Source organism: Setaria italica, chromosome IX, assembly GCF_000263155.2.
Source record: "Setaria italica strain Yugu1 chromosome IX, Setaria_italica_v2.0, whole genome shotgun sequence".
NCBI classification, from domain to species: Eukaryota; Viridiplantae; Streptophyta; class Magnoliopsida; order Poales; family Poaceae; genus Setaria; species Setaria italica.
The window spans coordinates 55172929-55189307 of NC_028458.1; the positions used below are offsets into that span (position 1 = coordinate 55172929).

A 16379-nucleotide genomic window follows, 5' to 3' on the forward strand; every position below is an offset into this window, starting at 1 on the left:
TCCTTCTGACAGTTCTGGCCTCCAAGTCGACTTTCTCACTGGCACTTCTTCATATCCCGTTGATCAGAGGTTCTCCCACTTGCATGGCAATGCACGAGTAACGCAACACTGACGCAAGCTCCTATAGCCATTCTCTCTCTCTAAAATATTTACAGCCTAGCTTTCACTAAAGCATATCCTACATGTGATGGTACTTTGTCCCTATAGGTCAGGGGACTTAAGCTGGAATATACACTATCTTAAGGCTACGGGAAGCTCGCCTCACCTTGCCTGCCCTTTAGGCTTCTCATATGGAGCTACCACTATTTAACACCCACAACCCGCCCATTTCTTTCTCCCATGCACTTGTCATTCTTCTCCTCTCATGCTTCTCCCCAGTGCTTGATTGCCATTGCGTCGTCAGCATCTCAAACTTGTACCATCCTAGTTGGTCTCTCTCTTGCAAAACTGCTTCCTCCAATCTTCCAGGTAGCCACATTAACTGAGATGTCGAGCCGGAGGTCACGGTCTAGGCAGTCTGGCTCGTCGAGGATCACCGAGGAGCAAATCAGTGACCTCGTTTCCAAGTTGCAAGACCTCCTCCCCGAAGCTCGCCTCCAGAGCAATGCCAGAGTATGTAACAGTTCGTCGCCATTCCCTCTTCATGAGCTGAATGCTTTGTCCAGAACTAATTTCTAGCAGCAACCAACTTAAACGGACTACTGTTGAGCTGTAATTTACATTACCGTTGGACATTCACTAAATTAAGGCCTCAAAACTTGATCTTGTACCCACGGCCGATCTGTTGGTTGGTACAGCTACCGAGTTTGCCAAAATTGCCGGTCAAAGTTGAATGGCCCCTATTTCTATGCTGTAGAGAGTCGAAGATTCTATGAAGTAGTCAACTGCTCCTACAATTGCATGCTCTTCTTTCTACTCACGCTTCAACAGTTAGATATGAGCATATAGCATGAGCTTTGAGACTATGGAGAAGAATTCACCCTTCTTTCCTCCAATGCAGGTACCATCCGCGAGGGTGTTGCAGGAGACGTGCAACTACATCAGGAGCTTGCATCAGGAGGTGGACGACCTGAGCGAGAGGCTGTCGGAGCTACTGGCGACGTCCGACATGAGCAGCGCTCAGGCGGCGATCATCCGCAGCCTGCTCATGTAGGGAGAGAGATCTTGGTACCCTTGGAGCGTTCATAGCCTAAGTAGAGTGATCTTTAGTACTTCGAGAAGCAGGTTAACTGCCTAATTCGCCAATGTACTTCGCCTACGTGCGTAGGCACTGTTGTCGTGTCGCTACCTGAGCCTGAGCTATCTTTTTTCGTGTACGTAAATCGACCCATCGTAATCCGTGCAAAGCTTATATCATTTGATCATTTCTGTCTGTTGCCTGCAATTGTGCTAGTACTCAGTAGCATGCCTGTTTGTCTAGTGGTAGGCGAAGGCGCGCGCCACCTCATTGCCTCTCTTTCTCGGTACCTTCTCAATGTGCTGCTTCCACTTTTGAGTTTTGTCTCAAGAAGATTCTTAGGACTTGCCTTCTTTTCTTGCAACAGGAGGAAGAGCAAGTGTGGCTTCCTTTTCTCCCTGGTTTTCCGATATAAAATAAAGTTCTTTCAATTTGATAGCAACACGCTTTGAAATGCAACGGCACCAACTGTTTTGAGGTGTTTGGACGATGAGGAGTATTACTTTATTTGGTGAAATTCCCCCGATCCGTATAGGTTCCTTGGAGGTTGATCTGTTTCATGAGGATGCATGGTCGACTAGAGCAGACGCATATGAGGATGGTAGACTAGAGAGCATGCAGACCAAGGAGACAAGGATGCATCTATCGGTTGTGGGGCCTCCGCGCATCTGGCGCTGGAGGCATCCCCATGGTAGCAGTAGCCAGTAGCGCTGCCTTTCCTTCCAAGTCAAATGAACGGGGTGAAATGGAGCTGAGGTCACAGTATTATATCCCAGACAATACCCGCTGATGCCAACCGCCAGAACTCGCGTCGCGTGCAGCACATCACTTGCGTTTTCTGTCGGAAGGGAAAAGGAAGAGGCCATGTGTGCTGCGCGGACCACCACAGAGCTCCTCTAGCTTCACCCGCGGTTGCTCTGAGCCTCTGGCCAGCCAGCGGTCGGCCGGCCGTGGTGTGGCGGCGATACTGCTAGAAAAGCCCGTGGGGAGAGCTCTAGCCGCGCGGGAAGAAGCATCGGGAGGTGGCCTTGGCCTGAGAGAGGAGAGGCGAGGAAGCGATCTCCGCGCCTGGCCCAGGAGTGATGACTGATGAGGTGGGGTGAGGCTGCTGCAGAGAGGGCAAGGAATTCTACCCGTCGTTCTCCTCGTGCGTCGATAGGGGCTGCGAACGGAAAGGCCCAAACAGATGCCATCAACATAGGTTCGAGGGCCCAAGGGCCGAGCCGAAATTCATCATGTCACAAAATCGGGGTCATGCAAAAATTATTTTTGGGATTCTGATTTTGCGACCACCCAAATCGTCGTTTCGGCCACCTGAGTTTTGCCCGGCTGTTCCTAAAAAAAAGTTTAGCCGGGCAAAAGTTTTCTGCCATGCTGGCCTCAAATGAAATTTTTTTTAACGGATGGCAAAAATTTTGCCAAATTTTTATTAGAAGAGGGGAAAAAACAGGAAAATACAACTTTCGGTGCCAAAGGTGCCCAACTGACAACTGAAACCAGTAAACAAACAAACCGGAAGAAGGAGACCAGCACTGCTCAAAAACATGTAACAAGAAAAACCCGCACCAGAACTAAACGTTTTGGTGTAGGTCTTGGTTGTTGCGCTGTGTTGACCCATGATATTGTTGGGCATCTTCCTTAATAAGGAATATCACATCCTCAAAAGGCTTGCTATCTTGGTTCTTTCCAGACGTTCCACCAAAAATAAATGACAAGCCCATCGAAGAGCGATCGGTTCTGCATCCCTATGAGCCTCCTGCCTTGCTTCCACTAGTTGTGAATTGAGAATGTCCCATTCGCTACCAGCAAGTGATGTAGATCAAACCATGTAGCCAAATGGTTCCACACCGCTGCAGTGTATGTGTAATCCTTGCATAAATGTGTCGGCGTCTCTGGTTCCATGTTGCATAGCTTGCAAATCGGATCGTTTGGCCACCCCCTTTTTGCGAAATTATCTGTCGTTAGAATTTTCCTATGTAGTAGTATCAGGCAAAGATCCTGCACTTAGGCTCTGCTTTTGCCTTCCATATCGGAGTGATCCTGCTCTTCTTTGTTCGGCTTTGGAACTGGATGAGGTATGCGCTTTTGGTTGAGTACTCTCCATTCTCTATCCAGCGCCACTTGATCTCATCCTCTATGTCTGGATTGCGATGTTGCATATAAATGTCCTCCCAAAGATAGGTGTATTCTTTGATTTCATCACCGGTCGTAAGGGGAAAAATCTGATCTATCCAGTAGTTGTCCTGGAGTGCTTTGTGTACTATGAAGTTTTTATGTCTAGACTTTTGGAAAAGTATTGGTGCTAGGTTTTTTTGGTGCTGTCCCATTTATCCAGGAGGAGTGCTAAAAGAGTATTTTCTTGCCATTGCCCACCGTCACTACTGTTGAAGCGTTGAAGAGATCCTTATCACTTTTATTACAGAGGATATCAAGCTCTATCCATGGTCTATCCTCATTTTTCCATTGAAACCAGCACCAACGTAGTCGAAGGGCCCTTGCTAGCCTCTCAATGTCAAGAATTCCTAATCCTCCCAACTCCTTTGGCATGCATGTTGTTGTCCAGTTAACCGAGCAATGTCCTCCATTCACCTTTTCTGGTTCCTCACCCTTCCATAGAAAACTCCTGCACAACCGGTCTATCTGCTTTACCAACCATTTTTATACCAGAAAGACCGTGAGATGGTAGGTAGATTGTGAAGTTAGCACGGTTTTAACAAGCATCTCTCTTCCTGCTAGGGATAACATTTTTCCTTTCCAGCTTGGTAAACGCCCACCAATTTTATCTGAGGGGTTGAAAGTCCACTCTTTGGAGCTTGCGTGTATGCAAGGGCAAGCCTAAATATTTTCCTGGAAATGAAAACACTTTTCCTGGGAAATCCGCTAGTGCTTCGTTGATGATGTCTGTTGTGCATCGTATAGGAAAAATTTCTATCTTGGTCATGTTGACCTTTAGTCCTGAGCAGTCACCAAATAACTGTAATAGTTGGTTTATTCGTTGTAGTTCTATTCAGTTCGGGTTTGCAAATATTGCCGCATCATCAGCGTTGAGGGAGCAGCGTAATTTCACTGCCATCGGTTGGACTGGTTGGATTATGTTATTTTGCGCCGCCAGTTCCATTAGTTTGTGTAGAGGGTCAATTGTAAGGATAAATAGCATTGGTGACAGTGGGTCACCTTGTCTCACTCCTCTGGCATGTTGGAATTTCTTTCCTAGAGTTCCATTAAGTAGCACCCTCGATGATGATGTGGCTTGTAGTGTTGTTATCCAATACCGTCATTTTTGACTAAAACCCAATGCTTTTGAGATGTCAAATTTAATGAAAAGATCCCGCTTCTTTGCTTTGTGCAACGCCTTTATCACACTCTAGACGTACACGAAGTTGTCATGGATACACCTTTTCTTGATAAATGCGCTTTGATAGCCCAAGACAAGTTCATTTATTTTTGGCACCAACCGGTCAGCAAAGATTTTAGTGATTGTTTTTGCTAGACTTGTGATGAGGCTAATAGGCCGGAAATCTGCAACCCTCATTGTCGTGTCTGTTTTGGGAATTAGAACAATGTTTTCTTCGTTTATCAAGTCTAGGCGGTGGGTCCTGAGGGAATGGAGGCTTGCAAAGCGTTGACAAGATCTGCTCCTACTATGGACCAAAATTTCTTATAGAAAACTCTTATGAATCCATCTGGCCCTGGTGCTTTCTCAGCCGGCATGCCCATGATCACTCGCTCGATCTCTTCTGATTTGAAAGGGCTTTCCAGTTCAACTAGGTTGTGTGGCTGGTATCCCAAGTTGGTCCAGTTTAAACTTTGCATTGTTACTTGCGGTGCGCCCAGCAACTCAACGAAATGATTGTAGATGATTTCTTCTTTCTGTTGGTGGTTATTGGTCAGTTCTTGTGCCGCAATTAGGGCCGGTATATGCAGCCTCCACTCTCTGTTATTTGCATGAAGCATGAATAAGCGTGTGCATGCATCCCCTTTATGTATCCACGTTAGTCTAGAATGTTGCCGCGCTCGAGCACGCTGGATTGCCACCAAGCCAACTGATTTTGCTTTTAGGTATTTATGGAATTCCAATTCCTCAGTCGTGAGAGTTCTATGTTCTTGTGCTGCATCGAGGAATAATAGGACCTCATTTGCTATGGCTAGTCGGAGTGCCAGATTTCCTATATTTTGCTGTCTCCATAATTTAAGTGCTTTCGCCATTCTAATGAGTTCCATGCTTCCTGCACGGTAGCGGCAAATCTTGGCATGGTTACCCAGTATGATTCAAACTGAAAGCCCACGTAATTTTGTCTTTCGACATCTCCAGTTAAGAAAAGCAGGCAGTGATCAGAGCTCCTGGTAAACAGTGCCTGCAGGTCCACATTTGGGAAGAGAAGGTGTCATTCTGGGGTGCCAAAGAACCTGTGATCCTAGTGAATGTTGGGTTGTCTTGCTCATTACTCCACGTGTATCTCCTACCGCGTAGGTCGATTTCCATCATCTGTGTCTCATCTAAAGCTATTCATAAGGTGTTTGTTGACTCTGTTGTTGTTTTTGTCTTTTGCCTTGTAGATTAGGTTAAAATCCCCTATTATTAGCCATTCCGAGTGGGATTGGTCCTTTAGACCCTTCAATTCTTCTAGGAAAGCTAGTTTGTCCTGGTCGCTTTGTGGATCGTAAACGCCTATCAGTGTCTAGATTGTGTTGTTATCCTTCATGATGATGGTGGCGGAAATGGTGTGTTCAATGGTGGTGCCGTTCTGGATGGTGAAATATTGTTCTGCTGCCGCTAGGAGAATGCCTCCTCTAGTGCCTGTCGCTAGTAGTGCCGTAAAATTTGTTGTGAATTGTTGTCCTAGGATTTCAGACACTAAGCGGGAGTTCCAGTGATTGATCTTGATTTCCTGTAGGCAAATGATTGTCGCTCCAGACGAGTGAACTATGTTACGGACACTTGATCTACTGGAGGCTGCATTGAGGCCTCCAACGTTCCAACACAAGATGTTACAGTTTTTTTGCAACATGATACTTGACGACACAACTGGTACTGAAACTGATAGATTGCATCTCTTCCGTGGAGCACTCAGGCGTTGCACAAGAGGGGTTCCTACTACTTAGGCTCAGAAGGAAGGCCCATGCGGTTGGTAGATTGGCGAGTTTCTTGGGCGTCGGTGTTGGGCCAATGGGCCACCCACCGCTAAAGCAGCAGGGCCAAATTGCCAACCCTTTTAGTGTTACATGCCAATACAAGTTCACTTGTCTCTTGTCTAACATAGTGGAAAGTAAAACAACTAGTGAAGCAACTTGGTAATCTTGTAGGCCTCCTGAGCTTGTCCTTCAATCGGGCTTGGAGTGATTTTGTTCCTCCTCTTCTTACTCTTGGGCTGATTCCCTTGTTGCACCAGGGTCCCAATCGCCTCCATATTCATGTATTGAGTGGCTGTGGGAGATGTTTAGCAAGTTGATTAACATCAGGGGTACTTGTATTTTTTTCCTTAGGTGACAACTCTCCTAGTTTACTGATAACCATATGCTGCGCCATTTGCATTGTGTCTTTGCCTAGGTTGAGTTTTGCTTTATTTGGTACTCTTTCTTTGTGTTGAGGGTGTTTGGGGATAGGTGTCTGCTGGTGGGATGGGGTTGACTCTTGGTGGGGTGCTCAGCAAAGGTGCTACCAATTTGCAGGAAATGAAGTCAATGAAAGTGGCTAAGTCATCAATCCTGTTTTGTCCCACATGTCCCTCACAAGCTATTTAAGTGTTTTCATTGCTAGGTTTTGTGTTGGTGTGGTCTTTGATGGTCCGCATTGCAGTATCTTGATAGGTTATGAGGGTTGTTTCATTAGTGATCAGCAGTGCATCTACTTGGGTGGTGATCTCATCAGTGCTGCTTAAACTATGATCTTGCTTAGCAGGGAAAAAAGATGAGTCAAGTGCAGGTTTATGACAAACCTGCAAGTTGCTTTCATTCTGCATCTCTCCCTCTTCTGGATCCTCCTCAACACCTCCCAGTCCCACTGGTGAAGATACTGGCAGCCAACCTTGCGCTGCTACAAGCATGTCCATGATGCGGCTCTCTTTTGATGGTTGGCCTGCATAAGCGTGGACATTGCAGCATTCATCAAGCATCGGGTCTATCCGCTTATTTTTTTGAAACATGTGAGGGTTTGTAGGGATGTAGTCGTACAGGGGTCATGAGCAGTGGCGTTCTCACCCAGAATCTGGACAAGTGGGTTGGCGAAGGAGACCTTCTTGCCGGTGCGCTTCTTCTTCCATGTCGCCCGCTGGCCTGTCTTCTTTGCGTGCCCCACCGCACCCTCCTTCCCACCATCTCCAGGAGAGGGGGACAACGCCCAATTGCAGCCTGAGTGTCCCCTATGCCTGTTGGTGTTGTAGTAGTCCTCCACCGCTCCCCTGCACCGTGTCATCCACCCCCATGAGGATTGTCCTCTTTGACGCCTTACCCCGCGGTGGAAGTTGTCGTCATGGTCGCCATGGTCGTCCCTGCGAGGGCGGTAGTCACGGCCGTGGCGGTCGTCGTGACCCTGCCCGCGGCATTGTTCTCTCAGTGAGTCCGGTGCCCCATAGTTCCAGAGGAACTCATGCCGCGGCTTCCTATGCCCTTCCTCACCTAGCCCGTCGTTGAAGGAGAGGTCTTCAACGACGTCGAGGTGGCTGTGGAGCTTGTAGTCGTAGCCGCCCTTGTAGCTGTCTTGCTCCCCGTCCGGATCAGAGATAGTCAGCAGTACCTTCTTGGGGATCTTGCTTGGGTTGGCACACCAAGCCCACAAGTCTTAGGTGCGTGTGCGGTCTTGACAGCGGGAGTGGCCCTCGATGAAGTGGATGGCGCAGTTGGGGATGATCTTAGCCAGCACCTCCTCCGACCAGGCGTGCACGGGCATCCCCTCGATGCGGAGTCGCATACGGAACTCCAGCATGCTTTCCGCAGCCCCGCGCCGCTCGGTCCAGGGCTCAAAGTTGAACACCCTTCCCCGGTGTGGGACTTCACGGTGGTGCACAGCACGGTGATAGGCGCAGCTGTTGGCGAAAAAGATCATGTACTACTCGGGGAAGTGCTTGACCACCTTGATCTCGTGGCAGTCGATGTGCAGCTTCTCATCGAGGGTGTCAATGACGTGGTGAGGCGCGGTGTCGTGGCTGTTGCCGTTGAGCCAACAGACTGCTGTCTTGCCGATCAACGTCTCTCTCTTACGCTTGATGGCCCCGGTCGCCAAAATTGCGCAGACGGCTAGCTCAAGCCGCGCGCGCGGGTCTCCAGGGTAGGTCGCCATGTACGCGGGTGCTCCCTTTGCTGCTTCAAGGTAGGAATGGCCGGCAATGGTCGATCCCGCCGTCACAGTGTTGGGGCGAGGGGGTGGGGGTGATGTTGTGGTGGATGTGGGAGGAGGGCGTCGGTGCTCTGCTGTTTCTTTACTCCTACTACTCCAAGGTGGATAGGATCGAGCGGTGTGCCCCTGCCCTGAGCACCTCCAGCATTTAGTACTGTACCGGCAAGCAGCTACTCTGTGCTTGGTGGAGAAGCAATTGAGACATTTCCCCTTGACCGGTGCTCTGTACCTCTTCCTCCTCTGCTCAGCCTCGTCTGGTTGGTGAAGCTGTTGTTCCTCTCTTGAATGCAGCTGCACTTTACGCCACCAGTACGCTGGTTTGACTACTTGGAAGCTATGCTCATCAATGATGGTGGCGCTTCATGTGCTGTCCCTTTGCAATCTTGTTGATGGATGCTTCTGAAGATCTTGTCTTTGCTGCCATTGCTTATTGGACAGTGAGCTGGTACCTTCCTGGGGAGTAGAGGCATGGGCATTCACTGCTTGCCGACGAGCTCCCTTCCTTCAGTGAATTCCTCCTCCAACCTGAGCTGGCCGCTGTCTGGATTGGATGCGATGGATGTCCTTGTGATGGCTGACCCATCGTAGCAGTGCCTTCAATGTTCTTTCCCTTCTTTGCTCTCGTGAATCTCCTCTTCTTTGTCCCCATTTCTTGCTTGCTGAAGATGGTGGTGGCGGTGAGGTCAAGTCTTGCTGGCGGATCTTGGTCAATCTCCTGGTGGTTGAGTCTTTGAATGAGGTCTAGCGTCAGGGGGTCTTCGACGGTGATGCCTTCCTCGAGCCCCGCACCGCCATGCGTCGCCATGAATGAAGCTTATACCTGGAGATCTCGCACGAGATCCGACAGATGGTGGCCGCATCTGCGTGGACTTGGGGCTGGATAGGCACGATGTCTTGCTGCTGCTTCTCCTCTGACTGCACAAATCTTGTCGCCGTGAGTTTCGGGTTGGCTGCATCGGCGGCCGGGTCGGGCCTCTTCTCACGCTCGATCTCCTCTGTCCTAGGCTAGATTAGGGCAAGGAACTTTAGGGATGTAGATCAGCCCTAGGCACAGCTGGATCTGGTGCGGGTGAGGTGGGGAGGCAACGGCTTGGGGGAATCTAGGTGGATGGGGTTCCGAACAGCGGTCGCCATGGGCGCTGCCTCTCGCGGGTAGGAGGGGTTTGGGAGACGAGTGGGCTATTTCTTGATTTTCATTTGAAAGCCAAATTTCATAGACATGGTCAAAATTCATCCATGTAACAAATTGCACCAAGTAAGAAGTGTAGAACAATTAGTTCATATAAGGATCACCATTGCATAATCTATACCTAATATTAAAGAGAGGATGTTTCTTTCAACCGTCAACCGTCGTGGGCATTTTGCAAAAAAATCCCCTCAAATTTTCAGCAATCAACCCGCAGTCCCTGTTCGCCAGACAAAAATCCCCAGACCAAAAATCGGATCCGCATCTTCCTCTCTCTACTCTACTCTGCTTCCTGAGGCCCGTGGTCCCACTGGTGACATGGACTCACCAGAGATCCGAGGCCCATGGTCCCAGTGAAGCGCCCAATCTAATCTGTCGCCACCCTTCCACGAGATGTGCCAGCCGAGATCTGCTCGCCGGTGGCGGGATTGGCCGCCGCGCACAAGGAGGCCGCGGCGTGGTCGGAGGCGGCAGCGTGGCGGGTCTGGGGTGTCGCCGTGCCACTCCAGGTCCACCTCCACGACGTCGATGTCACCGCGCTCCCCCCGCCGCCACCCTTCCACGAGATCTTCTCGTCGAGATCTGCCCGCCAGCGGTAGGAATGGCCGCCGCGCACGAGGAGGCCATGGCATGGTCGGAGGAGGCGGCGTCGGAGGCCGGGCTCAACATCGCCACCACCCGATCTCGCATCTAGCAATCAAAGTAACAGTGATTAAGAATTGGAAGCCACGGGAGAAGGGAAGATGGCAGGGCAAGTTGTCGAGATCCAGGAAGTGGAGAGGCAGGAGGGGGCTTACCCGATCGATGGAGGCGGGGTCGTCGGGGCGCTGCTTGAGCGCATCGAGGTCGTGGAGTAGAGCGCAAAGCTGCTGCTCCTCCATGGTTGCCTCACCGCCACTTGGTTGATGCCCTGCTCCTCCGCCGCCGGTGGCCAGTGACACAGACAGGATGCAGTGTGACTTCAGTTCAGACTTATGTGCCTGGTGTAGACGCGTAGTAGTGTCCCTCCCGCCGTCCCGCGAGCCGGAATCCCGTGGACGGTCAGCAGCGAGCAAGGGCAGGCCGTGGCGGCGGCACCGGCCGGCAGCGTCAGGCAGAACCGTGGAGTTAGAGTTGAGGATGTGGGCCGGCGCGTCAAACCCGAGCACAGTGACGGGACAAACATGACGACCTTGTGACTGCGGGGAGTTGGCTGGTAGGGTGTAGTGGGCCGGTTTGGGCTGCATTAGTCATTCCGTATCTTAGCGTATTACTCAGGAGAGTTTGTGCAATGCTTGGTGATATAATATTTTCACATTATAACTTTATTTAGATATCTTTGTATTCAATATAAGTTATCTAAACTTCAAACATCATGAGATCTTTTATTTTAACATACATCTCTCTTGGGTGCTCTAAATGTTCCTACAAAATGAGACGCTAAGCAACCATACTATTTTAAAAAAAACAACCATACATGAAAAAAAAGAATAATAAGCTACGAGCATGTAAAAATACGTAGCAACGCACGGACATTTCTACTAGTCATTTATCAATTCAACAAATGGTAGCTTCCCAAATTAGGTAAGGATGCAATCCATCGTCGCAGAAGTGGAAATAATAGCTGGCCACGCAAAGACAGAAGAATAGCAGAGTCCTGGTGCCACTGCGTTGATCCCATGTAGATCATAGTCTTTTTCGTGTTTTTACCTCATATGGTGAAACGATCACTGTAAGGCTTTTTGGCTTTCCGTAAGGCCATTAATCAATTCAGGTGGGGGATCTGAAGACATTTTTTTTTCAGCGCTAGTAGTTACCCGGTTGCAGAAGCGACCCTACAAATTTGCACTTTCGTGTCTTTCTAAAATTGAAGTCATGGTAAGATCTTATTCAAATCACAGGACTCCCAAGCATAACCGGCAACACGATGCTCTGCCATGGCCCTCGAACCATCTCCACCACTAACACTAGTACCCAACCACTGAAGCACCTCCTAGTGGCGTTCCTCAAGCACCTTTACGCTCACGGGAGGACAACCAGGTCCCGACAACCTCGAACTGAAACCTCGACGGTGGCTCATCGGTGACGGCAAGCAAGCATCACACCCGGCGACATCGTTGCGCGTGCGAGCAGGTAGAAGTGGGGCGGCGTACGCGGCGGAAAAAGATCGACGAGCCAAGCGGAGCCGCTACCTCATACCTGCACATGAGCACATCCGCCAGACTATCTCGCCGGCACGTGGGACGCGCGGCGAGGCGAGGCGAGGCAGCCGATCGAGCTGCTGCTAGTGTCGCGCCTGGGCCAGGGACAGGGAGTGAAGTCTGAGGTGAGGCAGTGCGGACGCGGGCCAAGGCATCGTGCCGGCCGCGCGCACTCGCCCCCTCCCTCCCTCAACAACCAAACCAACCCAGCTGCTGACCCGGGGCACTGGGCGAGCGCGAGCCATCATCAGGCAGGCGACTGGTTATTTAGTAGGAGTTAGGGGCCCGTGCGCGCGGCCGGGCGGTTCGTGCCGCGCCGCGTGTCGGGACCCGGGATCCGCCCGATCCTCCTCGCGGTTGCGCCGGAATCCCGGCCGCCCCCGTAAGGGGTTGACACGCATGCGGGCGCGGCGGGTGGGGTCGCGGGAGACGACCTGACCTGACGAAGCCGGCCGGCGCGCCTGTCGTGGCCTCGTGGGCTCGTGACCGACGGGGGGAGAAGAGAACGACGGTTAAGTAGGTTGGGTCCGTTTGTCCCGCCCCCGCGTGTCTAGCCTTTATTGGTCAGTCGTCTAGGCGCCTCTCAGCTGCATGCTCTCACTACCGGAGGGGACGGACGCGACGGCGCGGCGTGTCTATTTCCCGGTGGGGGCGAGCACGGCGCGAGTCAAGGTGTGGTGGCGGAGGCCGTGGCGGGCCTGGGGCCATTCGCGCGGGGAGCCAGAGACAACGCGGGGGGGGGGAGGATGAAGATGCTAGATGCCATTTCCCTTGCCCACAGTTGCCGGCCCGGCCGCCTTTGCATCCATCCCTTGGACGTCCAGACCAGATCGATAGGGAGTCCCGCGGGCATCTGACAGGAATCGTCAGAACGCGAGCCGGGAAAAAGAAGTCGCCTAAACATCTCAAAGTGCCTGGCCTGGATAGGCTCGGTAGCACTCGCCGTCGACTCAGACCGCCGTATATTCGATCCCCACACGGTTGAATCATCGATGATCGATCGCCGCACTGCTGCTGCGTGCCAGTCACTGTACCTACCGATAACCCGATACCCCACCCACCCCAACGGAATTATTGCGCCCGTTAAGGAAATAATTGTGCTCCTGCGGCTCCTGATCCCCCAAGCATTACCTCACGGCTCATCAGCTGTCGAAACCCACTTTTACGGGCACTGTATGCTAGGAATCTACTAGCTAGTTGCAGTCATGCTTTCAAGTAGCTCCTGCATGCGTATTACGGGAATCCGGAACATGTAACACGCGTTGTTAAGTGTCTAGCTCCGTCCGTCCTTATTACATATATTATGCGAATACTAGCTAAAATGCTCTCAAGTAGTTCCGGCATATTACAGATCAGCTAAATGAAGCTCCAGTATTTATACCTCCATTTGCGATCGAGCTCCGGGGTTACAAAACGAATAACTCTCTCGAGCGTCGTCGTCGTCGTCGCATCATACGCTTTGGTATAATGGTATCGTAGAAAACAGAAAGCGGCGGGAGCGCGCGCGCACCAGAACTCGCGCACCTCCGATCCGCCGGATCGGAGACGGTGGCCGCGCGCGCGCGCCAGCCACACCTGTGGTGTCTCCGTGCACTGAACAATCCGTCGTCTGGAAGGAATCGCACTGCCACGGCCGTGCGCGGGGCATCCAATAATCCAGAGAGGCCCTGGCCTTGCCAATAATCAGCCGCCGGCGCGATGGCGGCAGGCAGATGCCCGGCCCCCACCGGCGATGGCCGGCCGGCCGGTGCGTGCGAGCACCGACGAGCACGAGCCGAGCACACGTGCTACGGCGCTACGTGTATAGCTTAGCGCCTAAGGCTACGCGCGCTACGACGACGGAGCAGCTGGCTAGCTATCTGCTGGCCAGGCTGCAGGCGTAGTAGTGTAGTTAGGTCTCGGGCTCGGCCACATCACATTCTTCCTTATCCCGTCCACGTCAGCCCCAGCCGATTTAACACCTCGGTACTGGAAAACCGGCCGGATAGCCTCGGGAAGCAGAACCTGCTCTCTTCCTAGTTCCTCCGATCGTCCTCTCCTCTGTGTTGGTTGGAGCACGAAACAAACACAGATGGATGATGTGGTTGACTAGCCCAGTTGTACGTCCATCCCATCGCCCATGCATCCATGGCTCCATCTCCTTTGACTTGTTATTGGATAGCAGTGCTCCATTCCATGAAGCCAGAAAGCGTTCCTTCTTGGACAACCAACCCCCTACAACAGTGTATATTCACAGGACATTCCTCCTTTCAGTTTCAGGCACTTGGGCAAGCAAGCAAGCAAGCAACCCCAGTATATGACACTGTATATTCACAGTACGTACGAAAATCAACTAGGCATGCAGTTATTCTGAATTGAAAGCGGCCGGCGCTGCACTAGGATGCTGATCAAATGGCATTTCCCTGCATCCAAATGGGAGAACAATTTCGGCATCAGGCGTCTCCTCTACTCGATCGTCTCGAGAAAAATATCGAGCAGACCGGCAGGCCTCGTCCGCGTCCAATATCGCGGGTATGGATCCGGTGCTCTCCCTCGGCAGCAGCTTTATGAAATCAATCCATACATCACAAGCGCTTTGAATAAAGCCCGTGCCGCCTGATTATTCCTTGTGCTCATGCATGATTGGATTGATATCCACTTTGTTGAGGGCTAGATGCGGATACCAAGGTGCATGGTACGTATAGCTAGCCTCCCATTCCATCTGGTGGCATTCTGCATGCGTGCGCTGGATGGATGTATAGACATGTATATTTGCCTCGCTTATCTGATCGCCCGGCCCTAGCTCTACAATACGCTCCACTTTACAGTCTTGATATGTTCGTCTACGAATATATGTAGCTCTCCATGTGTGAGAAGAAAGAACAACGCCTTTTTGAAGCCGCCCAGCCGCCAGTGTTTGCAGAGTCAGAAAACTGAGGCATCAGTCACCTCTCCAACAGCTACAAAAGATTGTTGTGTGGAGTAGCGGTTGTCAAAAAGGGTTGTGTAGAGCGTGTACAAGTATGAAGCAGGTGTTAGGTACTCGTTGTCGATTGTACGCGGCTGGAATATGTAAAGTGAAATGCCCAAATTTCTTATCGGCTTAACCTTTTGGGTGAACGGGTTGTGTTGAACACTACTAGAGCATTAACGCAGTCGATGCGAGTGGATGATCTAACGAGTGAACAAAACCCTGAGACGACATTTGGAACCTGGCTGGCATGGGTCCAAAAAGCAAGAGGAAGAAAACAAGAATTACTCCTGCGTGCAAGCATCCATGTGTGGTGACCACACCGCATTGATGCCTCTTGGGGGATGCTTGGCATTGGATTTTAGCATGCATTTGACTCCGACGTGGCAGATATAGTGCGTAGATAGATGATGAATTGGCATCCGTCAGTGCTGTACTTGTTTGTAGCTTAGTAGTACTCTAACAACTAAAGAAGTAAATGGTGAATAATTGGACGTTGTTGAAGTTTGATGGAAAATCGATGAAGGAATGGGAGGCGAGGAAAGCATACTAAAGTTTCACCCTTTTTCATTTGAATTACACGCACACTTGCATATACCCTCTCATTTAATGGGGAGTCGAACTGTCCCTCTAAGACAAATCTCAATGAGAGTTTCATAGGAGTTTTGTGAGCATTAAATTTGATGCAACATCATCAAAATTACTGACGGCAAGATCCCCATGACACTCAACTGGCACAATTATCAAGTTTTTAGTCTTAATAACTGTACAATAAAACTGTGCACTGAGATTGGCCTAAAATTTACAACTGTTCTTCTCCAACCACTGTATTCCTGGTATATTCAAGTGTACAGAAGTCGTAACGTAAATCAAGAAGGAACTCCAGGTGGTTTTCTCTCTCTTGATCATTCCAGGGTCCTCGCAGCTTTTGGCTCTCCCCGCCAAGCCTTTCCCTGGAGGTTTCGCTGGCGATCAAGCTCCCAATCGTTTCCATCCATTTTCCTGGATTCGCATCGGCATGCACGCTCCTTATCGTGTGTTTCAGCCTCGCCACCCCTATTCTCGTCTTGAACTCTTGAGCTATGGGGATGTCGCCTGGCTCGAAACTTTGTGCGGTCGCTCCTCATCCCTGCAAAACAGAGCTTGCGCGCCCCTTAGCTAGGGTCGGGGGGTTAGGTGGATCGGAGGCCGTTCCCGAACAAAAGTCGTCTGCTTGTGCCTGGCAAGCGTCGCTCTGCACGCATGCCCTCATGCCGTCATGCGTGGGAAAGCAGCTCACTAAACCCGTGTTCTTCGTCGCAGATTATGGCACTTGACCCCCCCTCGGCGATATATATAGGCTAGCTAGGTGGGGTTCTGTGCAAGCGTGTATGAACGGTGACGACGTTAACGGGATGGAGCTCCAAAATTAGCAGGCTCTCTCTAGTGGCGTAACCCGCCCCGGAGCGGTGAGCCGGTGAACGAACGAAGCCCCTTTGGCACGTAGCACTTCACTGGTACCCTGCTTGTACGGTCGGCACGCGGCCGGTGTGTGATGTGTCACGCTGTCACTA

The 16379-nt window shown here is 51.0% G+C and overlaps 2 protein-coding genes across 2 annotated transcripts; one reads left to right on the forward strand and one right to left on the reverse strand.

Moving 5' to 3' along the window:
- The first annotated feature begins 324 nt into the window (after nt 1-324).
- LOC101766639 (transcription factor ILI6) lies at nt 325-1373 on the forward strand. Its single transcript, XM_004985483.3, has 2 exons — nt 325-612; nt 1001-1373. The coding sequence occupies exons 1-2, from the start codon at nt 340-342 to the stop codon at nt 1151-1153; spliced, it is 426 nt and encodes a 141-aa protein (XP_004985540.2). The 5' UTR covers nt 325-339; the 3' UTR covers nt 1154-1373.
- An 8393-nt stretch (nt 1374-9766) lies between these two features.
- On the reverse strand, nt 9767-12414 carry LOC101767053. The gene is made up of 2 exons (XM_004985484.2): nt 10494-12414; nt 9767-10386 (listed from the first exon to the last, which is right to left on the reverse strand). Exons 1-2 carry the CDS (start codon nt 10920-10922, stop codon nt 10228-10230), a joined length of 588 nt encoding a protein of 195 aa, XP_004985541.1. The 5' UTR covers nt 10923-12414; the 3' UTR covers nt 9767-10227.
- Between the last annotated feature and the right edge of the window lie 3965 nt (nt 12415-16379).